The sequence below is a fragment of the Saccopteryx leptura genome, chromosome 5, assembly GCF_036850995.1.
Source record: "Saccopteryx leptura isolate mSacLep1 chromosome 5, mSacLep1_pri_phased_curated, whole genome shotgun sequence".
Lineage (NCBI taxonomy): Eukaryota > Metazoa > Chordata > Mammalia > Chiroptera > Emballonuridae > Saccopteryx > Saccopteryx leptura.
In genome coordinates, this window is record NC_089507.1 from 92,059,512 (window position 1) to 92,079,267 (window position 19,756).

Consider the following 19,756-nt stretch of genomic DNA (forward strand, 5'->3'; position numbering starts at 1 on the left):
TTAAACTACATTTTGCTGTTACCTTCATAAAAGTGTGAAATCAGTTAGCTTCCGTTTTATAAAAAACACTTTAAAATGTCACAAAATTGTATAACAAGACATAAAACTGCAAATATTAACTGTCTATTTCCTTGAAATACAATCTAAACTTGGTGACTAGGACAAGAAAATGTCACATTCCTTTCTCTTGCTAAGGAAATTGCATATTTCCTTTGCAAAAATAAAGAATATGCTGTTTTCATAAGCATATATGTGACAGTTTTAAAGTTGCTTTGTTTCAGGTTAAAGGTTTCTATAAATTTTCAAGATTGTCTCAAAGTTGAAAAAAGAAAAGAAACAAAGGAAAAAAAGGAGAACCTTAGGTACAAGTTTTGTTTTTCACCAACGTTACAAACAGTGTTTATGTTATAGCCGTGCTTTGTCCTTTTAAATATTATTCTGAGTTATGCAATTTTCAAATCCAGCTTTGAATGACAACACCTCTGAATCTTTGTTAGGTTTTCTTCTTAGCTCTACAGTGTTCTGAATGGAAAGTTCATCTTCTCTCTTTCCCAGGATTTGTGAAACAAATGGATATGCATTTTATGAAGTGGAAAACAGAGCTGTGCACGGGCAGTTCAGCACTGACGAGTATGCAGTGCTTGCTTGGTGGACTAAAAGATACCATGAGTCTTGGTTGAGAATATTATTTTCACTTGGTAAGTGAGTAATTCTCAAACAGAGAACCTCTTCTAAAACACAGATTAAACAAATTTCCAGAGTTTTACCAAGATGAAATGAAGGAAAATTTTATTAGTTACATCACTGTCATAAGGTCTTTGTCTATTTACTCATTTAATCCACACACTGACACTATTAGGTGGGTATTACTGTTGTCTCCTTTTTGCAGGAAACTGAGGCCAGAAAATTAAAAGATATGGCCAAAATTCACACTCCCTCTAAGTGGCAGACTCATGCTCTGAGCCACTCAGTAGATTTTGAAATTGTGATTGATTATATCTTATTAGAAGAAGAGATGAACTGGAGAAGGCCACGAGGAGGCTTATTCTGTCTGTAAGGATTGGATTCCTTATGATCTCAGAATTCAGGCCAAAGTGCATGGATTTAAAATCGCCTGGGAAGACAATGGATCACAGGATTTCACAGAGCCAGTCCAAAACCTCTCAGGGTGACAAGAGAGTCCCCAGCTCAGCTCCCTGGCTCCTACCTAGTACACTGACCCAGCTGGTGGCTTTATTGGCTGCCACTGTAGCTTTCCTGGTCTCTGTAGAGGTTCCAGATTGAAGAGCCCGTCGAGACTGTTGGGAAGCAGAGAATGCCAGAGCTACTTGCGGGATTAAAGTGATATTTTTTCCAACTAGTAAGTGTGTGGCAGGGATACAGGTACACATGTATGCAGATACATCTACGTAGAGCTGTGGCTTTTGCTTTGTTTTACTTTATTTCCCCCCCACTATTAACAGTACAAAAGTGTACTACTAGAGCGTGGCATAACTATTTAACCTCTAATTTGGTTTGGTTTAACAGTAAAAATAGCTTGCTTCTGGATTCAGATTTCAGTAGATTCCTACTATAGGAATAACTTTGTTAATGAAAAATAATACATATTGTTTTTGCCATGACAAGAATAAATAACATGCATTTTATTTATCACAATTTATATTAAACATAGCATTTTCCTTATTCATATGTATTTATAAAAAAGATAGTTATATCGCTTACATAAATTACCAAAATAAAATGGAAAATTTTCTAAGAATTTCAATTTAAAACATCTTTAAAATTAAACTGATTTGACCATTGGCACCATAATTTTCCTGTATTTCAAAAGTGTTCATAGAGTTTTATGAGCACATAAACTTATTACTAACATTAATGACTAGTATAATTTTGCGATTCAAGTCATTTCCAAATCATTGAAAATACTATACAGTACGTCCCCGAGTTAGAAACATTCGACTTACGTACAACTTGTACAGTATTTATGAACAGAGCACCATAAGGGCTATTGGTAACTGCAGTTAGACATCAGTGAAAATGATATCACAGAGTTACTTAACTCAAATTGCAAAGAACTAACCAATGAAGACCTTATGGAACTAGAGCAGCAGATGACGGCATTTAGGGAAGAAAACAGGAACCCAGAAACTCCAGAACTGAAAAAAGTTTTCTACAAAAGAGTTATCTGATGCTTTTCATCTCATTGAAGCAGGAATGGCAAAGTTAGAGGAGCAAGATCCTGATACAGAGAGGTTCACTGAAGTTTACTGTACAGTTACCAAAGGCCTGAGATGCTACAGGGCCATTTATGATGAGAAAAAGAAAAGCTCTGTACAAACCTCCCTTGATGCTACTTCAAGAAACTGACTGCAGCAGCAGAATCAAACCCTGACTCTTAACGCCAGTCCCCTCCTCTCCAACAAGTCCATCATCTTCTGCATCATCCAAGATTGTTTAAGGTTGCATTTAAAAATGTTTAAGTATTTATATACACAGAAAGGTAAAAACAAATACTATGTTAATATAACACCTAAGTTGCATTTAATAGGCAATTTACATACAAATTCAACCTGAGAGCAGGCCTCTAGAACCCATCTTGTTTGTAATCGTACTACCTGTAGTTTACAGTACTCACCTTCTGCCCATTCATCCCTGGAATTCCATGTGCTCCAACAGAACCCTACGAAGACACATGATGAAATTAAATTGATACAAAAATTATAAAATCTTTTAACTCTAAATTTATATTGTATTAGTTATGTCAGCTGTAACTTTACCTTGCTAAAACATATCTAAGAGGCTATGTTTTTCAGTTCTTATATGCTGTGTTCAAACATATAATAATGTAAGAATATTGAACAAGCTTTCGCAGAAACTATGGAGTTAAATTTAGCATGTTTCTAAATAGCCACTTAACTATAATGATATTTTAAAGAAAGTCACATTATAAATTGAGATCCATGCCTATCACAAAATCACGTGGCTCTAAATTTGGGTGCTCTTAAGAAATATATAGGCTAACTTCTGAATTTCCTGAGTTGAAATACCATAAAACAAAAGCTAAATAAAATAACCAATTGTTCCACAATTAGTCAAATACGGGACCTATATTGTAAACTCAAATTTGTTGCATTTGCAGTATTTCTCCCAGACTCTCAGGGAGTACATTTAAGCCACATGAGTGTGAATGTGTCTTGCAAAGTAGACTGGAAAAGATGATACAAATGTTACACACTGACTTCTGTACATAAACTACTAAGTGTGTGAGCATGTCCATGCACTTGGATATCTGTGTACATGCACAATGGTGTGAATACCAATGGTTGGTCAGAGGTGGGGTGAACTGAAAATAAACAAGCTGTTACCTAAGGAAAATCTATGACATTGGATACAGTAACATTAACAAATGCTTTCAAATAGTGATGTCATTTCCCTCCATACACCTCCCTTTTAGAGTCTGGAGAAACCATTTTAAAAGAAAAGGTGCTTATTCTTTGCTTACCACTAGCAAGTAGCTTTTTCTGAGTAAATGTATGATATTAAATTTCTTAATAATAGTGGAAAAAGTTAAAAAAAAAGTACTTGTGAACTTAAAACTGCTCTAAAAATAAGTTGATTAAAAATATAGTCATTATATGCAAAACCAACTAAGATGCGAAGTTACTTGGTGCTTTCAGTGATTATATTGAGTGGGCCATTAAAGTACTTCCCCGAGGCAGTAATTTTATCCTGGTTGCATGTGGATTAGGGTAGCTTTACAATTTCACACCATGCTTAATAGAGACATTATTGAGAAGGACACAGTGTTCCTATACACAAGTTGTGTCACCACCCATTGGCTTTAACTTGGTTTGTAGGATTATGTTTCAACAGATGTCACATGCCCAATGCTTAGGGATAAAAAGTCTCTATCTTTGATGGATTCCAAAGATAAAGATAATCACTTTTCCACCTGTTGTAATAAATTTTTTTTTTTTTTTAGTTTTCTGCAGGTTAAATATCCCCTTTTCTCTGTTGTGGGGTGGAAGGTGTGATGGGGAATGGGGACTCTAGTGATACTTTGTTGGCAAAGGGCCATCTACCTGCTATTGATATATTTATCACTGCATTATTGATGTAATTTTAGAAAATATGATCCTCTCCTTTGGAATGTAATGGTCAATTCTGATGACTACGTATAACATTGAAATGACAATCAGGAAGTCACTTTTCTGGTTACCTCAGCCAGGAAGACTGGTGGGCCACTTGAATACAGTCACCAAGCAACAAGTACATTCTTTGTTCTGTTTAGTTCTTTGCTCATGGCCATCAGATATTTGAGCAAGGTCATGCATTTCATTTGCAATATTGTATGACCCTTCACATTGTAAATTTTCTCTCATTTTTATCAGTATTTGACTTAAAAATTCAATAACCCACAAGTTTGGCAGACAGCTTAAAAAGTGTCTGCTCTGGATTTATTAGATTTTCTGTAATGGAATTGATTAGAAATCTAATCGCTCACATTAGATGATTGTATTTTTAGAAAGCAGATGGCAGAAACCAGAAGGCTTCAGTGTGGCTTACAGTAAGTAGCTAATCTCATTCACCTCTCATGCTTAGCCACAGGCAGCGGGAGCAGAATAACTTTCACAGTATTGTTTATACTCTACCTTCTGTCCTGGAGGCCCCATAGGACCCTAAAAAAAATTCAACAATTCAATTAACATACTATAACCATTTAAACTTGAATGACCAATTAAAACTGTGCTCTTCCATAAGGTTCTCTTTGCTGTGTTGAAATATGCTCATGTTTTATATATCAACAAAAATGAAGTTTTAGCTGGAAGTCTATAGAGATTTTTTCTTTTTTTTTTATTCTCTCTTGAAGAATATTCAGCATATGCAATTAAGAGTCTGATAATTTTTCTTTAAAAAAGAATATTTCTTATCCCAGCAACTCTGTTTCTTCAACTACTGGCATATCTATCACAGTGTCATTTAGAAAGCTGGAGATGTTGCTGCTAGAAGCAGTTAAATATGGGATGTAGTTCCCTAGTAAATGGACACATTATAACACTTCTGCATCTTTAAAACCTCAGTAAGCAGATTTGCAAAGAAAATAATTGAACAGTATCATAAATAAACAAGGTTTATTCTATTCTTCCTCTTAAAATGTGGCAAGTTGACCTTCACACTTGTTTATGAACTGGGGGATGTCAAGGTCATTTGTGACACCTAGTGTGTGCCAGAAAGGGAACAAAAGGTACTACCAGCTGTTGCATAAACTATGCTACTAGGGAGGGAGGTGGGTGGGGGAGAAGAAATAGAATATTTAGAAAAATAAATGGAAATATTTACATACAAAATGGAAATGTGGCAGTTCTGAGATTTAGCCGTTTTTCAACCACAAAATCCATGTTGGGATTCTGTTGGCTTTATTTAGAACAGGCATGGCTTTGGGACAGTGGAAACGGGCCCAGAGAGAGACAGCTATAATTCTGAACATTCACATCTATTTTAATATTAAAATACTAAGCATTTTTCTTCCAATATTTTCAAAGACTTTTAATTATAGCATATTTTAACAAAGTTATAGTTATAATTTCACATAAAAAGCTCTTTTTTTCTATTACACTTAACTAATGGCTAGCTTATTTTCAATGTGTGACATTTCAGTTACTCAGTATCTTATATTCATACTCTGAAACATTGGGATTGAACCATCAACCTTTGCATATTGGGATGATGCTCTAACCAACCAAAATTCCAGCCAGAGCCATACTCTGAAACATTAAAGGAGGCACTAGAGTGGCCATCAGAGGAAGAACTGGTGATTTTTAATTAAACGTTCACAATGTTCAGAAACATTTAAAGAATCTGTTCTCATAAATTGTTTTGTAATCCTCACAGAAAGACTAACAGTTTCCTCATATAATCAGTTTTAGATTATTGAAAGCATAGGTATAATATCACCATTATATATTCCTTTTAGATTTATTCCACCAACCAACTTCTTAATGAGCTTGTTATCTGACACATAGGTGTAGTCAGACATCCTCCCTACCTATCTCACTCCTTCTATTTAAAATTCTCCCTGTTTAAGATTTTATAGGAAAATAGAGGTGATCAAGAGTAAATTCCCTCAACACCATGTCTCTCAACAATTTAAACCCACTGGACCCCCGTCCTCCATCAGAGGAAGGAGAGGCACTCCTCCACTACAGGGCGATGCAGCCTGTAGACTCTGGACTCCATCTTTGCCTCTCTCCTTGGGGATCTGAGAGAATCAATTATCCCTGCATCCGTATCAGAGCCTCCGGCTTTCCACTAGTTCCTTCCCTTTAGCACGTAAACATGTTTAATCATTTCCTAACTTGGGTAAATTGTTTGGGAGATGAATGTTAATGCTGAGTAAAGTCAGAATTTGAAAGCTGTAGTTATAGATCTTGAAAGTGAAGAAAAGACTTGGGTTTTATCACTGTCTATGATTCCATTTTTCCAAGTGTCTCCAGAGTATTTCACTTCTTAAAATGTTGATGTTAGAAAGAAAATCATATAACAAAAAGTACATTAATTCAGTGTTTAGACTGAGAATGTATATATTCAATTTGAAAGAGTTTGTTTCTCATTATAAATCTAACTTTGCCCCTTGAAAAAATATTGTTCACTAAAATTGAAAACTACATTACATTGATGTATAATTCTGGAAGGGAATACTTCATATAAAAATAGGAAAATTTAAATCAAGTGTTTTAACTAGAGACTAACATATCTAGTGTTTTCTAATTTGGTCTCTGTTGCATGATGACATTAGATCAGAGATTTAGAAAGGCTACTCATAACTCTAAAATCCATAAAATTATATTGATTGTATATTTTAGAAAGTAAATATTTTTTCTTCAGATTAAGAAACTTTCCATTTTTGCTAAACTCTAAACATAAAAACAGTTTTTAAGATATAACATGAATTTTTAAAAAATATTTTATTTTTAACTTTATTCAGTTTTTTTTTTTTGTTTTTTTTTTTTTTTTTTTTTTTTTTAGAGAGAGAGAGAGAGAGAGAAGGGAGAGGAGCAGAAAGCATCAACTCCCATATGTGCCTTGGCCAGGCAAGCCCAGGGTTTTGAACCAGCGACCTCAGCGTTCCTAGGTCGACACATTATCCACTGCGCCACCACAGGTCAGGCCTATAACATGAATTTTAAATTGTGAATACATGTCTTGTGGATTATTCATAACTTTGTTGCCAAAGATGTATTCTCAGCTACCAAAAATGTGCATATTCTCCTTTGATCTCACTGGCGGGAAAATGGTAGCAAGCCAAGGACAGTGTCATCTGTTACTAGGGGACTGGGAATGAAGCAGAGTTGAATATAAGACACAGACTTACATTTGTTAGTATTAGCACACACACACACACACATGCCCAATAGTTACTTTCTTGATCTAGACTTTGCTTTTATATATGTGCTTTGAGTATCCTTAGATTAATAATCCCATTATATATCAGTAATATTGTGGTCATAAAATTTAAGCTTATAAATGAAGGTTTTGTTGCTCAAAATTGATATTGAAGTGAGAGTATGTTGCTACCAGTTATTTAAGATGTCTACATTTGTATCATTTTGTAGTTTTTGGTACAAATATAAATATATAAGATAATGAGCAAATGCCATCGAACCATTCAGTAACTTTTCTAATCTTTCTTCTTATTTATACTTTTATCCTGCTTCAAAAGTCATTATGAATAATAACTTGGATGAATAATGTCCTAAGTTCATTATTTACTAGTCAAACTAGTGCTTCTTATTATTCCTAAAATTAAGGTAAAACTTTCTAGAGTTCTAAGATTTCTTTTTTTAAAGAAAATATTTTATTTATTGATTTTTTAGAGAGAGAGACAGAGAGAGAGAGAAGGGGGAGGAGCAGGAAGCATCAACTCCTATATGTGCCTTGACCAGGCAAGCCCAAGGTTTCGAACCGGCGACCTCAGTGTTCCAGGTCGACGCTTTATCCCACTGCGCCACTACAGGTCAGGCCAGATTTCTAAAATAACCACATTATTGTTATCACCATGACTTAGTAAATTGGGAGTCAATGTTTTCAGTATATTTTTATTAATCAATGAATTGTTCCTTTCTTAGAATTGTCTTGATGGGCGACTTTATATTTGCATATAATTTGTATACAACCAATTAAGATGGAAATAATCTGGTCTCTTTTATTTTTCAAAATAATATCTTTGTATACAGGGTGTAGCAAAAGTAGGTTTGCAGTTGTAAATACACAACACAGTTTATTCCTATATTATTATTTTTCGTACAAACAACTGTAAACCTACTTTCATTCCATCCTGTACGCCTCAAGATTAAAAACTCTGTAACATACAGTATTTCAATATATTAAGCCATTTTATTTTAAGTTTAACTCCAAAAGTGTTAAAATATAATTTGAACTTTAAAATACGCTCACTTCAATATATGTTCTGGGTGTCATAAAATGTATAATTTTTTTCATTGAAAGATTTTGCATAATGGACATAACTTTATTCAAAAAATAAAAACAAATGTGAGCCATTGAAAAATTTATCTGTCTGTAGAAAAACTTTCAAACCAAAATTTTCTTGGTCTTTCAGAAAAGACCTTGGAGAGCTATGCAAAGTTAAGTTAAAACTTACAAACAACAATTTACATATTGCACTTGATTTTCTTTCCTATTTACCCCTGCTAGGTTCCATTTCTAGATTATGTAAAATATTAGGTAGAAAATATAATGAGAAATTAAGTTAAATAAATATGATAGTCCCCATTTAGTGGTTGTCTTTACCCAAAGCATGTTACTCAGGCCTGGGGCGATCCTTTACTTGTGTTCACCAGATACTTAAGACTGTATCTCCGACCCAGCCTTCTTCTTCAGCAGCATTGCTATGTTCTTGTTCAAACCCTCTTCTCTGTCACCTGGCTAATGACATCCCCCAAGGGCCACTCTGCTTTTAGTCTCCTTCAAGCCTTTCTGCACAGCGCTGCCTGAGTGAGCTTTCCTAAAGGCTGATGGGTTCATACGTTTCCTCTGCTGAAAAATCCTTCAGTGTCTTTCCATAGCTTTTGAGAAAAGTCCAAGCTTTTGTAATAGTTGTAGTTCACCACACAAGCCATGCTTTCACATTGCTACACCTTTGGCTGTAGGTTTCTAATTGAGCTTTCTCTGTCTCTGGCCCCACCCATCCCATAATTCAGAGCTCAGTGTCCCTACCCTGGGGGTTCGATTCCCTTTTTTTCTTCAGAGCACTCCATAGAAGTACTGCTTTCATAGAATTTACAAACAGTATTGTAACTGGGTTGTTACTTCATTTTTACTTTAAATATCTCTTCTTATGCATAGTAGCTGCACATAGTAATTGCTTTGTGAATCGTTTTGAGTTTATTCATTAATTTATCTACTTAATAGTTTTGAGTGCTCATTGCATGTCAGGCAATGTTCTAGGCACTGGGGATATAGCAGTGAACAAACTAAACAAAAATGCACAGAATCCTGGACTTCATATTCAAGCAAACAGAGAAAGACAGTAAACAAACAAGTAAATGATAAAGTTGGGTAGGTGGTAAGTGCTAAAGCAAATTGGGGGATTGGGATTGGGAGCTGTATATGTGGCAGTATTTGAACTCAGAGTCAGTAAAGGCCTCTTGATAGACTAACTCCTGGATGGAGCTCTGAACAAGGTCAGGCAGAATGCCAGGTGTATAGAAGATGAAGAATGTCCCATGCAAGGAGAAGAGCAAGAACAAAGGCCAAGAGGTAGGCATCTGCTAAGTGTGTTCAAGGAATTCCAAAGGAGACTATAGATGGGAATAGAAAATGGGACTGTGCATAGGAAAGGGAGATCATATTTGTATGGCCTTATAGGTGCTCATAAGCACAATGGTGTTTCCTTTGAATTGCACAAAAATTATAAAAATGAAAAACATGAAGTAAATCAAGTTTTTTCTTATACTTTAGACCAGTGATTCTCAAAGTGTGCGCCAGGGCACACTGGTGCACCCTAGATTTCCAAGTACGCCCTATGGTATTCCAGAGAAATATGTGCCTGTTGAAGACCAAAATACCAACAGGGTTTTTGGAGTTTAGATATTTGGGGGACAGAGGTGTGGGGAATTGGCTGTAAGCTGACAGTCTGCCCAACCCCCCACCTCACTTGCCTGATTAGGTTGCAAAAGGCTGTTAAGCTGTGGTGCTGGATTGTTTACACTACCCCCATGTTCCCTGGAAAGACTAAAGGCAAGTTTTTTCTATCCTTTGGTGTAAAGTTAAGATGACATGTATGGTGGGGGTTTTCTGCACTTGGTAAAATAATTGGATTGCCTTGGAAACATGATCAGAGACCATTGATTTGCTAATGGCTTCACTTTACCCTATAAATAAAGCAAGATGCAGTTTTGGGGCATGCTTTGTTCTTGCCAGCAGCAATTACAGGGCCCTCCTGACCTGGTATTTTCTTAATTCTGCACCGTTCCCACTCAGGACCTGGAATTACTAGCTGTGCTGGTTCATGGCATGTGCCCAGATATAAAAATAAATATGGTTACTCTATTATACCATTTCATTATAGAAATACTGCTCTTTTTGTTAACACATCATCATTATATTTATTATTAACACATCATTATATCATTTTTAGATAAATACACCCAAATAAAATGGATAGATTTCTCAAAAAGAAGTGTGATATTGAAGAATTTGATTCTGGAAGTGAGCAAAAGTTAAGTGTAAATAAAATAGAACTTGAAGGCTGACAGGCAGAATTTAATTTATACCATTTTCCATCACTTAACACTGAACAATACAATTGGATTAGAAACCCATTCATGGAAGCTTCAAGTGATTTTGGTTTAACATAAACATAAGAAGAAAAACTGGCAGCTATATCCACTGATCATGGATTGATGATTAAACATAAGGAATTGTCTCTTGAAGGTTTTTGGATTTCTTAAAAGAAGAATATATGGCAAAATCTAAAAAAGCTTTGAACATTTTACTATAATTTTCAACATCCTATTTATGTGAATTAGGATTTTCTACCCTCAATACAATTAAGAGTAAAAAGACAGGAATTCTTCAATGTATTGAAGAGGAAATGAGAGTTTGCCTTTCAAACATATGCCCAAACATTGGAGAAATTGCTAGGACACATCAGGCTCATGTTTCTCATAAACACAAGAATGAAAAAACTTAATACATTTGTGCCGGGACCTACTGAATTTACTAAATCTTACTAAGAATGTATCTATATATATAAAAAGATAACTTTTTTGTTGTTTTTTAATTTTTTAACCCCTCTTTTTTATGGATTCTAAAAAGCGTAATAAAAAATGTAACATAAAAATGTTTTTTAATGTCAATAAATTTAATTTTGTAGTATTTATTTCATTTAATTGCCATAAAAGCACGCTTGGACTTTATATTTTTTCTTTAATATTTGACTTAAACTTGTATATAGTTCTCATAAACTTGTATATAGTGGGCCTATAATTATTTGTAGGATTTTAAATGCTCCCCAACTTCAACACATTTGAGAACCAGTGCTTTAGACCAGTAGTCCCCAACCCCCAGGCTGCGGACCGGTACCAGTCCGTGGGCCATTTGGTACCAGTCTGCAGAGAAAGAATAAATAACTTACATTATTTCTGTTTTATTTATATTTAAGTCTGAACGATGTTTTATTTTTTTAAAATGACCAGATTCCCTCTGTTACATCCGTCTAAGACTCACTCTTGATGCTTGTCCTGGTCATGTGATACATTTTATCTGTCCCACCCTAAAGGCCAGTCTGTGAAAATATTTTCTGACATTAAACCAGTCATGGCCCAAAAAAGGTTGGGGACCACTGCTTTTTAGACAATAGCATTTCAAGATAGGAATAACAAGATTTCTCACCCCTGTGTTCATCAGAGTCATTCTAATACTCTGGGCCTATTTAAATAGCCTTGATCACCTCTTAGTGCAAGAGTGAGTGGAGGAATTCAGGTCATGGCCTCTATATTAAAACAGCAAAGCAAAACTCATCTTAGTCACTCAATTTCATTAACACACAAGAGTGTTGTGAATGTGAATATAGGTCTAAGGTCTCTAATGCACTTGCGTGACTTCAGAAAGTGATCATGCAAACTATAAGTAGAATTCTCATATTGCATTAATCTTCAAGGCAGGCACTTAAGAAATGAATGTTTCTGTAACTATTATGTATTCACTGTACTTTCCAGTTCATAAAACTGAAAAAAAAATTTTTTAATTAAAAAAAGCCTTTTGCTTGTTAGATCATGGAATGGTTAAAATTAATGAACTTTTCTGACATAACCAATGTTAGCACAAATTTGATTGAGGTATTAATTACTTAAACAGGATGCAGAGTTTCTAAATGATATACTTTAGGGTGCCTCTTGGGAGGTGTTTGAAGGCAAGTTCTGGTTGCCTGCTATTAGGAAATGATGTTCTGTGTGAGCAAGGGGCGGACATAGTTCCTGTTCTGTCCCTGATGGCTAACAGTAAAATGTGAAGCTCTGAAAACTGCTGGTCATTTCAAGATGCAAGACTATATAACCAGCTTCTGTAATACAAACACAGAAAGCAAACGGGAGGTGGCCCATTGGTAAAGGAGAGGATAAAAGCCCCCCCCCAAAAAAAAACTATTAAACCATTTAAAATTATTTCCTATTTGAGTTAAGATTTTTTCCATGATTTAATAAAAGGAAAAATAATTCTTTTTAGCGTCTATTCCATAGGGAAGAATGATAACACATATAATCTAACTTACGCAGTCATAAAATTAGTATCAGACTTTTTCCAAGATTTGGTGCAACAGACTTTAATTATAACTTTTTGAAAGATACTAACCTGGTCAAATGCATCACAAGATCAAAAACCTATAAACTTGGTTTATAAAGAATAAGAGGAAATTTGAAATAAATAATGGAAATTTGTCTTAAGAAGGATTCACTTAAGATGTACTTATATAAAATTCCATGTTCTACTTGGATGATTGATGAGAGAAAGTCAAGAAACATAAACTCTTAGCCACTATTATATGTATGTCTGGAGTATAATTCAAGCAATGTTTTACAAGATTCAGATTTCATGGCTTAAGTGTGTGGAAGTGCCAAACGAGAAACTACTGGGAAATGTTTAGAATATGAGAGAGTGTGCTGAAATGTTTTCAGTGTAAAAGCCGGTGATTTAGTTGAACTGGGTATGAAGAAACCCAGTATAAACAATAAAAGAGCAGGACAGTGCTGAGACGGGAGAGCCTCATCTCCTGTTCCGAGTGTTCCGTGGACTCTGTCTTCCGTCACACTTAATCATGTGTGTTTTCCCAAACAGCCTCCTATTAGACTTCATGTGGAGTTTTTCATCATTCTTCTAGGCTCAGCAGTCATAACTCCCTTTCTTTGTGAGCCTTCTCCTATGCATCCACATAGAGCTTGTGTTTATTCTGTTTCTCCAGCACATTCTAACTGGCTCTATTTTAATATATTTACATATCTCTGAAGTGTACTTGACTGGGCAGCACAGTCTTCAGGTCATATATTTTATAACCTCAGCACCTATGTCAGTGCCTACCAAATAAATAATTATTGACTAAACTGAAACAGTGAATTAGTGAATATACAAATTATTAAATTTCACTTACTAGATTTCCTCCATTATTTTACTGCTCGAACTATCATGCCTATATCACTGGAAAGGGTTCAGGTCTCATTTAGATCCTATCAATAAAATGGCATGTCATTATATTAATTCATAAATATTTGAAGAAAAAAGTTTTAAATACAAGTAATTTTTTTTTTTGTTTTGTATTTTTCTGAAGCTGGAAACGGGGAGAGACAGTCAGACAGACTCCCGCATGCGCCCGACCGGGATCCACCCGGCACGCCCACCAGGGGCAACGCTCAGCCCACCAGGGGGCGATGCTCTGCCCCTCTGGGGCATTGCTCTGCCGCAACCAGAGCCACTCTAGCGCCTGGGGCAGAGGCCAAGGAGCCATCCCCAGCGCCCGGGCCATCTTTGCTCCAATGGAGCCTTGGCTGCGGGAGGGGAAGAGAGAGACAAAGAGGAAGGAGGGGGGTGGAGAAGCAAATGGGCGCTTCTCCTATGTGCCCTGGCCGGGAATCGAACCCTGGTCCCCCGCACGCCAGGTCGACACTCTACCGCTGAGCCAACTGGCCAGGGCTCCAAGTAATTATTTTTTAAATAAATTATATCTGACTTCTCTACCTCATGTGTTGACTTTTGGGGGAAAACATTAACCCAGGGTGACTCATTTATTGGTGTTTTTCAAAATCATGAAGCTGTGATCTCGGTACGGGAGGTCTCTTAAAGCTCAGGAAATTAAAGAAATAATACATTTTTCTCAACACTTGACAAAACCAGGACCCAAGACTACATATTGAGCATTAACTACCACCAACAGATTAAAGACAGCTCTAGGTATCTGAGAATCTGTGTTCTGATTAGGTACCAAAACAGAGATTGTGTCACCTTTCACCAGTTATTCTAGGCTTAAAATAGTACTCCACCCTTTCTAAATATTCAGTAAATTGTTTCTCATTGCTAAACCCAAAATGGAGATGACCCAGAACGAAAGAAAAATTAGCAGGCTTCCCCTGCCCTCTGTGATTAAGCATACTTCCCTGGTGTACTGTAAAGGAAACAAATTTATGGTTCACGAAGGCCTATCACCCTACACTACACTCAACAAAACAATGTTTCTATTCCGTTATGTAGAAGTGCTTTTCCTATTTTAAATCAACAATGCTGAGAAACACCAGCTACTAACATTTAAATATCCCATCATCAGCAGAAACAGGACTTAAATTTAGGAGTCTAATATATTCTCAGGTCTGTTTTCTATCTAGACCAGCAGTGTACAGCAGAACTTTCTGGAATGATGGGAATGGTCTATACTGCTCTATCCAGAATGGTAACCACTAGCCACATATAACTGATGAGCACCTGAAATGTAGCTAGTGCAATTGTTAGAAACTGGACTTTATATTTTATTTAATTTGAATGAATTTAAATGTGAACAGCCAGCCACCTGTGGCTGGTGGCCACTGCACCGGGAAGTTCAGGCCCAGCAGATCTGGAGTATGAAACACACATGGCTACAGTCAGGTGAGCCGGATTCCAGCCGAGTTCTTCCACTGACTACTTTGTAACCTTGGTCTAGTTATTTTATTTAGTCTGATGCTGCTTGTTTATTTGTAAAGTCATAAACTAGATCATTCCTAAGGTTTCTTCTGTCTTTTACACTCTACTTTAAAAATAGCCATATAGAAATTGATACAAATATCATTGTCCACGTAAAAAATCAGTCTTTTAGTTACACTATGCATATTGATGAATATATATGTACTCCTGTACATGTGTACAATCTGTAACACATGTCTACAAGAAGATGCAGGAGAAATAGCAGTTTTGTAGTAATTCTGTTGGATTTATCCTGTCTAATCTTACTCCTGGCATGAAATGACATTTGTTGTAAGAAAAATATAAATCTGATTCCTTTGTATCAGTACCTGATTTATTAATTCATTGATTCATATCATTTAGCTATTCAGTTTACTGAATAAACTAAATACTAAACACAATTATTATATGACGTGACAAATGTTGTAGAGGAGAAGACAGCTTCTTACTTAGTGGTAGAGTGTGAATGTGTGTGAAGTTTCCTCGAAGAGGTGACTAACAAAGTTTTTTCTTTTACTCCAGTCAGACACATAGACTCTGAATTGCCCTTAGCCATGGGCAAGAGGGCTCTTGCTTTCGGGCCCATGCTTTAGAGAGCTCTTTTCTGGTTCACTCCTCTTCTTGTGGTGGCTGACCCCTGATTTTAGACTGTGCTTTGGGAACTAAGAACCCTGGAGTTCTCTGTCTCAATGACTTAAGTTCATTTCAAAGCCTGTGAATTGCCTCTTTCTCAGGTCTGTTCTTTAGGAGGTGAAGCACACTATTGACATGCACAATAGTAAACTGGAGGAAGGGCAAAGAGGTGGGTATTTTGAGGTGTGAGGCTGAAGTTGGATCCTATGTACATCCAAGAATGTCTACACCTGAGAGTTTGAGTCTCATCAAGCTAAGGGACAGAGGGAGGTGTGGGAGAGAAAGGGAGCAGGCCGGGCCAGGATCTGGGGCCGGCTTACCACTTATCCCACCCAGAACGCCGCCACATTCTGCTTGGCTCACCAAGGCGGGTGATGATTCTGCATTTGAACTTTCCAAGTTGCTATGAGGATATGTCATGAAGGTTAGAGGATAGAGCATATTTACTTGCCAGTTTATTAGTTTGGTTTATGTCTTTTTAATATTTAGACGTATCGTATAAGGCTCATTATTTATATGCTTGCCCTAAAATTTGTACATTTGCCCTTAATCTGCAGATATAAGACACAAGCCTTAAATGGACCCAACTTTATTTTGAAGTTTCTTCTTAATCTAATAATAAGTTAAGAGAATTTAGTAAAAAAGATTAATTATAATTTCATCAATATCCTCATACAAAAGTGACCTACTTTGCATCAGTTTAGCTATAGTAGTTTGGATTCTAAAGTTGAAATAAATGATAACTAGAGAAGTTGATTTTAAAGGAGATAATTTTTAAGGTTTTCTTCCATTAAAACTTAATATATGACTTTTGCTCACTGTATCTAAATATTTATAGAATTCTAAAGGTGAGCATATATACCATGAATAAATGCCTATTAATTAATATGTGTCTGTGCATTAATAATAAAAACAGAATAGGACAACAAGACCTTAGAGCTGGAAGTGAATCCAAATATCATTTAGTTTCATCACTTCTATAGCTGAGGACTCTAAGGCCTAGATATCTAATTCATCCATTAGGGTGAGCTTAGTATACTTTTAACTGGAATTATGCAAGATAGTAAACCAGTGGAGCTGATTCACAGTCTGGAGGCAGTTAAGAAAAACAAAATGAGAAAGAGAAGAATGCAGCCTATTTTTTCATACTTATGTTTCTCAACCATATTCTTAAATCACTACTGAAAATGTTCCCCCAAAAGTCAATATTTTGTTTCTAGGAGACCAATCCAGCTTGAAAGCAAAGTCCATGTTGCCATCTATTACCATGCTATAGTGACCTTGAGACACCTCTGTAGAAGTCCATGCACACAGGAATCTGGACAGGGTGAGTTCCCTTCAACTGGGCAGGTGGGCGAGGCAGTGGGATAGAACCAGAAGGAGAAGGCATTACTTGTCTACTTTCTCTTGGTCCACTTGGAAAACCAAGCATTATAGGCTCTGGACAAAAGCACCAAGGAGGTAGGAAGTGCTCTGCTGGTGTGGCCTTTATATGTCTTTGTGGACAATCAGATTAAGTGAGAATAATAAAGTATTACTAGTTACTAAGTTATAAATAGTTACTAAGCCATCCCAGCAGGCAGTGTTCACAACTGAAGTACACACAGTTTTACCAAAATAGATTTCACTGTGAACATCTAGTCTAATTACTAAATATGCAAGATGGTTTCAGTCAGTTTTGATTTGTGATCGGAAGGTTTAAGGTTTTGCTTTCTTTGCCAGGTTAAAATCAGGTAAAAAGCTGCTGTTGTCTCCGATGTGTGCCATCCTGCTAATCAAGGTGGCTGGCGGGGCAAGCACAGCTAAGTCAAGTGATGAGTCTTAACAGACCTGTGAGATGGCACTGCATTATAACTCAACCTATTTAGAATAAGTCTTCACATATTGGCTACTTTAATTTTATTTTAGGTGAAATAGAAGCAATTATTTATGCTTCTGTTGTTAACTAACTAAAAAGAATTGGCCCTGGCCGGTTGGCTCAGTGGTAGAGCATCGGCCTGGCGTGCAGGAGTCCCAGGTTCGATTCCTGGCCAGGACACACAGGAGAAGTGCCCATCTGCTTCTCCACCCCTCCCCCTCTCCTTCCTCTCTGTCTTTCTCTTCCCCTCCCGCAGCCAAGGCTCCACTGGAGCAAAGTTGGCCTGAGCACTGAGGATGGCTCTGTGGCCTCTGCCTCAGGTGCTAGAATGGCTCTGGTTGCAACAGAGCGACGCCCCAGATGGGCAGAGCATCGCCCCCTGGTGGGTGTACTGGGTGGATCCCGGTCGGGCGCATGCGGGAGTCTGTCTGACTGCCTCCCTATTTCCAACTTCAGGAAAACACACACACACACACAAAAGAATATATGTACTCACTTAACCCAAATGTATTAAATGTGTTTGCAGACAAAATGCAAATAAACTGAAAATACCAGTAACCTCTTTGATACAGTCCAAATTTCACTTTAAGGAAAAATAACCGGATTTTTTGTTTGTTTGTTTTTAAATTCTCAGACACCATTAGGGCCGAATGGATGACATTTTAAGTACTTTCACAATTCAGAGAAATGAATGGGTATGCTATGGAGTGTGCATATATTTGGGGTGAGGGAGAAGAATGAAGAAAGAGTCTCAGAGCAGGGAAAGTAATTTGGTCTATGATACCTTGATGTAAACATTTTGGATCAAGAAATAATTTCCAGGAAACTGGGACTAGTTGGTGTGTACCATTTACCTTACATGCCTTTTTTTTTTTTTTTTCCTGAAGTGAGAAATAGGGAGGCAGAGAGACAGACTCCTGCATGCCCCTGACTGGGATCCATCCGGCATGCCCACCAGGTGGCGATGCTCTGCCCATCTGGGGTGTTGCTCGATTGCATCTGGAGCCTTTCTAGCGCCTAGGGTGGAGGTCATGGAGCCATACTCAGCACCCGGGCCTTCTTTGCTCCAATGGAGCCTTGGCTGTGGAAGGGGAAAAGAGAGACAGAGAGAAAGGAGAGGGGAAAGGTGGAAAAAGCAGGTGGGCTCTTCTCTTGTGTGCCCTATCTGGGAATCAAGTCTGGGACCTCCACACACAGGGCTGACGCTCTACCGCTGAGCAAACCGGCCAGGGGTACCTATATGCTTTTGAGACTTTCTACCACGTTTGTCAAAAAAAACAATCAGATAAACAACAACTAGTGAGAATATCAAAAGGAAGATACCTTCAAAAATAATATTTCACAGCCATTTAAACTTTTGAAGAATTGAAAAATAAAAGTCACTCACGCAAGGTTCAGAACTCCAGCACTTTTAATTGTGGTCAGTCCTTGCTTTGATGCTTAGCTTTTGACTTAGGAGCTAGAGCAGTTCTTTCTTTACTTATATGGAGTCCAATTTATTTTAGCTCAAGATTCTGTCTTTTAAAATCTCATGCTGAACTTCTCAGAAAACCTGAAGGTCATGTTTACAGAATAGATGCACAGCAGGATTAAATAAATGTGGACCTGCCTGAGTAGCAGGTCTTTATTTTCTCAGAGAAGTTGTTGATTTTCAGATGATTATTTTTGTAATATAAAATATAGATCCTGGATTAGGAAAACAAATGGTCCACCTGACACACTCGTAAGCAGTTTTCCAAGAGCTAACTTTAGATTGTTCTAGCTTTTTCATTTCATCATCAGTGAGATTTAAAATATGTAAGAACTCTCCAGTGCTTCTCAAGACTCTCATTGAGGCAAACACTTCTGCACAACACAAACCAAGAAATGAGGGTTTTGTGGAGAAGGTGAGATCAACAGAATTTATTATCTTTCTTCATTTTAGCTAATGGATGAGCAGGGGAATGTCATGAAAAGTTGATAATATAAGATGATGGGATACATATGAGAAGGCCAAAAACAATGATGACAACAGACAGGATAAAAGGAATAAGTTGCGCTTTC

General features: G+C 36.8%; 1 protein-coding gene across 1 annotated transcript in view; it reads right to left on the minus strand.

Moving 5' to 3' along the window:
* COL25A1 (collagen type XXV alpha 1 chain) overlaps positions 1 to 19,756 on the minus strand; it is a 599,542-nt gene that overhangs the window by 105,880 nt on the left and 473,906 nt on the right. The window contains exons 11-12 of the mRNA XM_066384810.1: positions 4,653 to 4,679; positions 2,636 to 2,680 (exon numbers count right to left, since the gene is read on the minus strand). Coding sequence (XP_066240907.1) covers positions 2,636 to 2,680; positions 4,653 to 4,679 — 72 coding nt within the window. The remainder of the gene's footprint in view (positions 1 to 2,635; positions 2,681 to 4,652; positions 4,680 to 19,756) is intronic.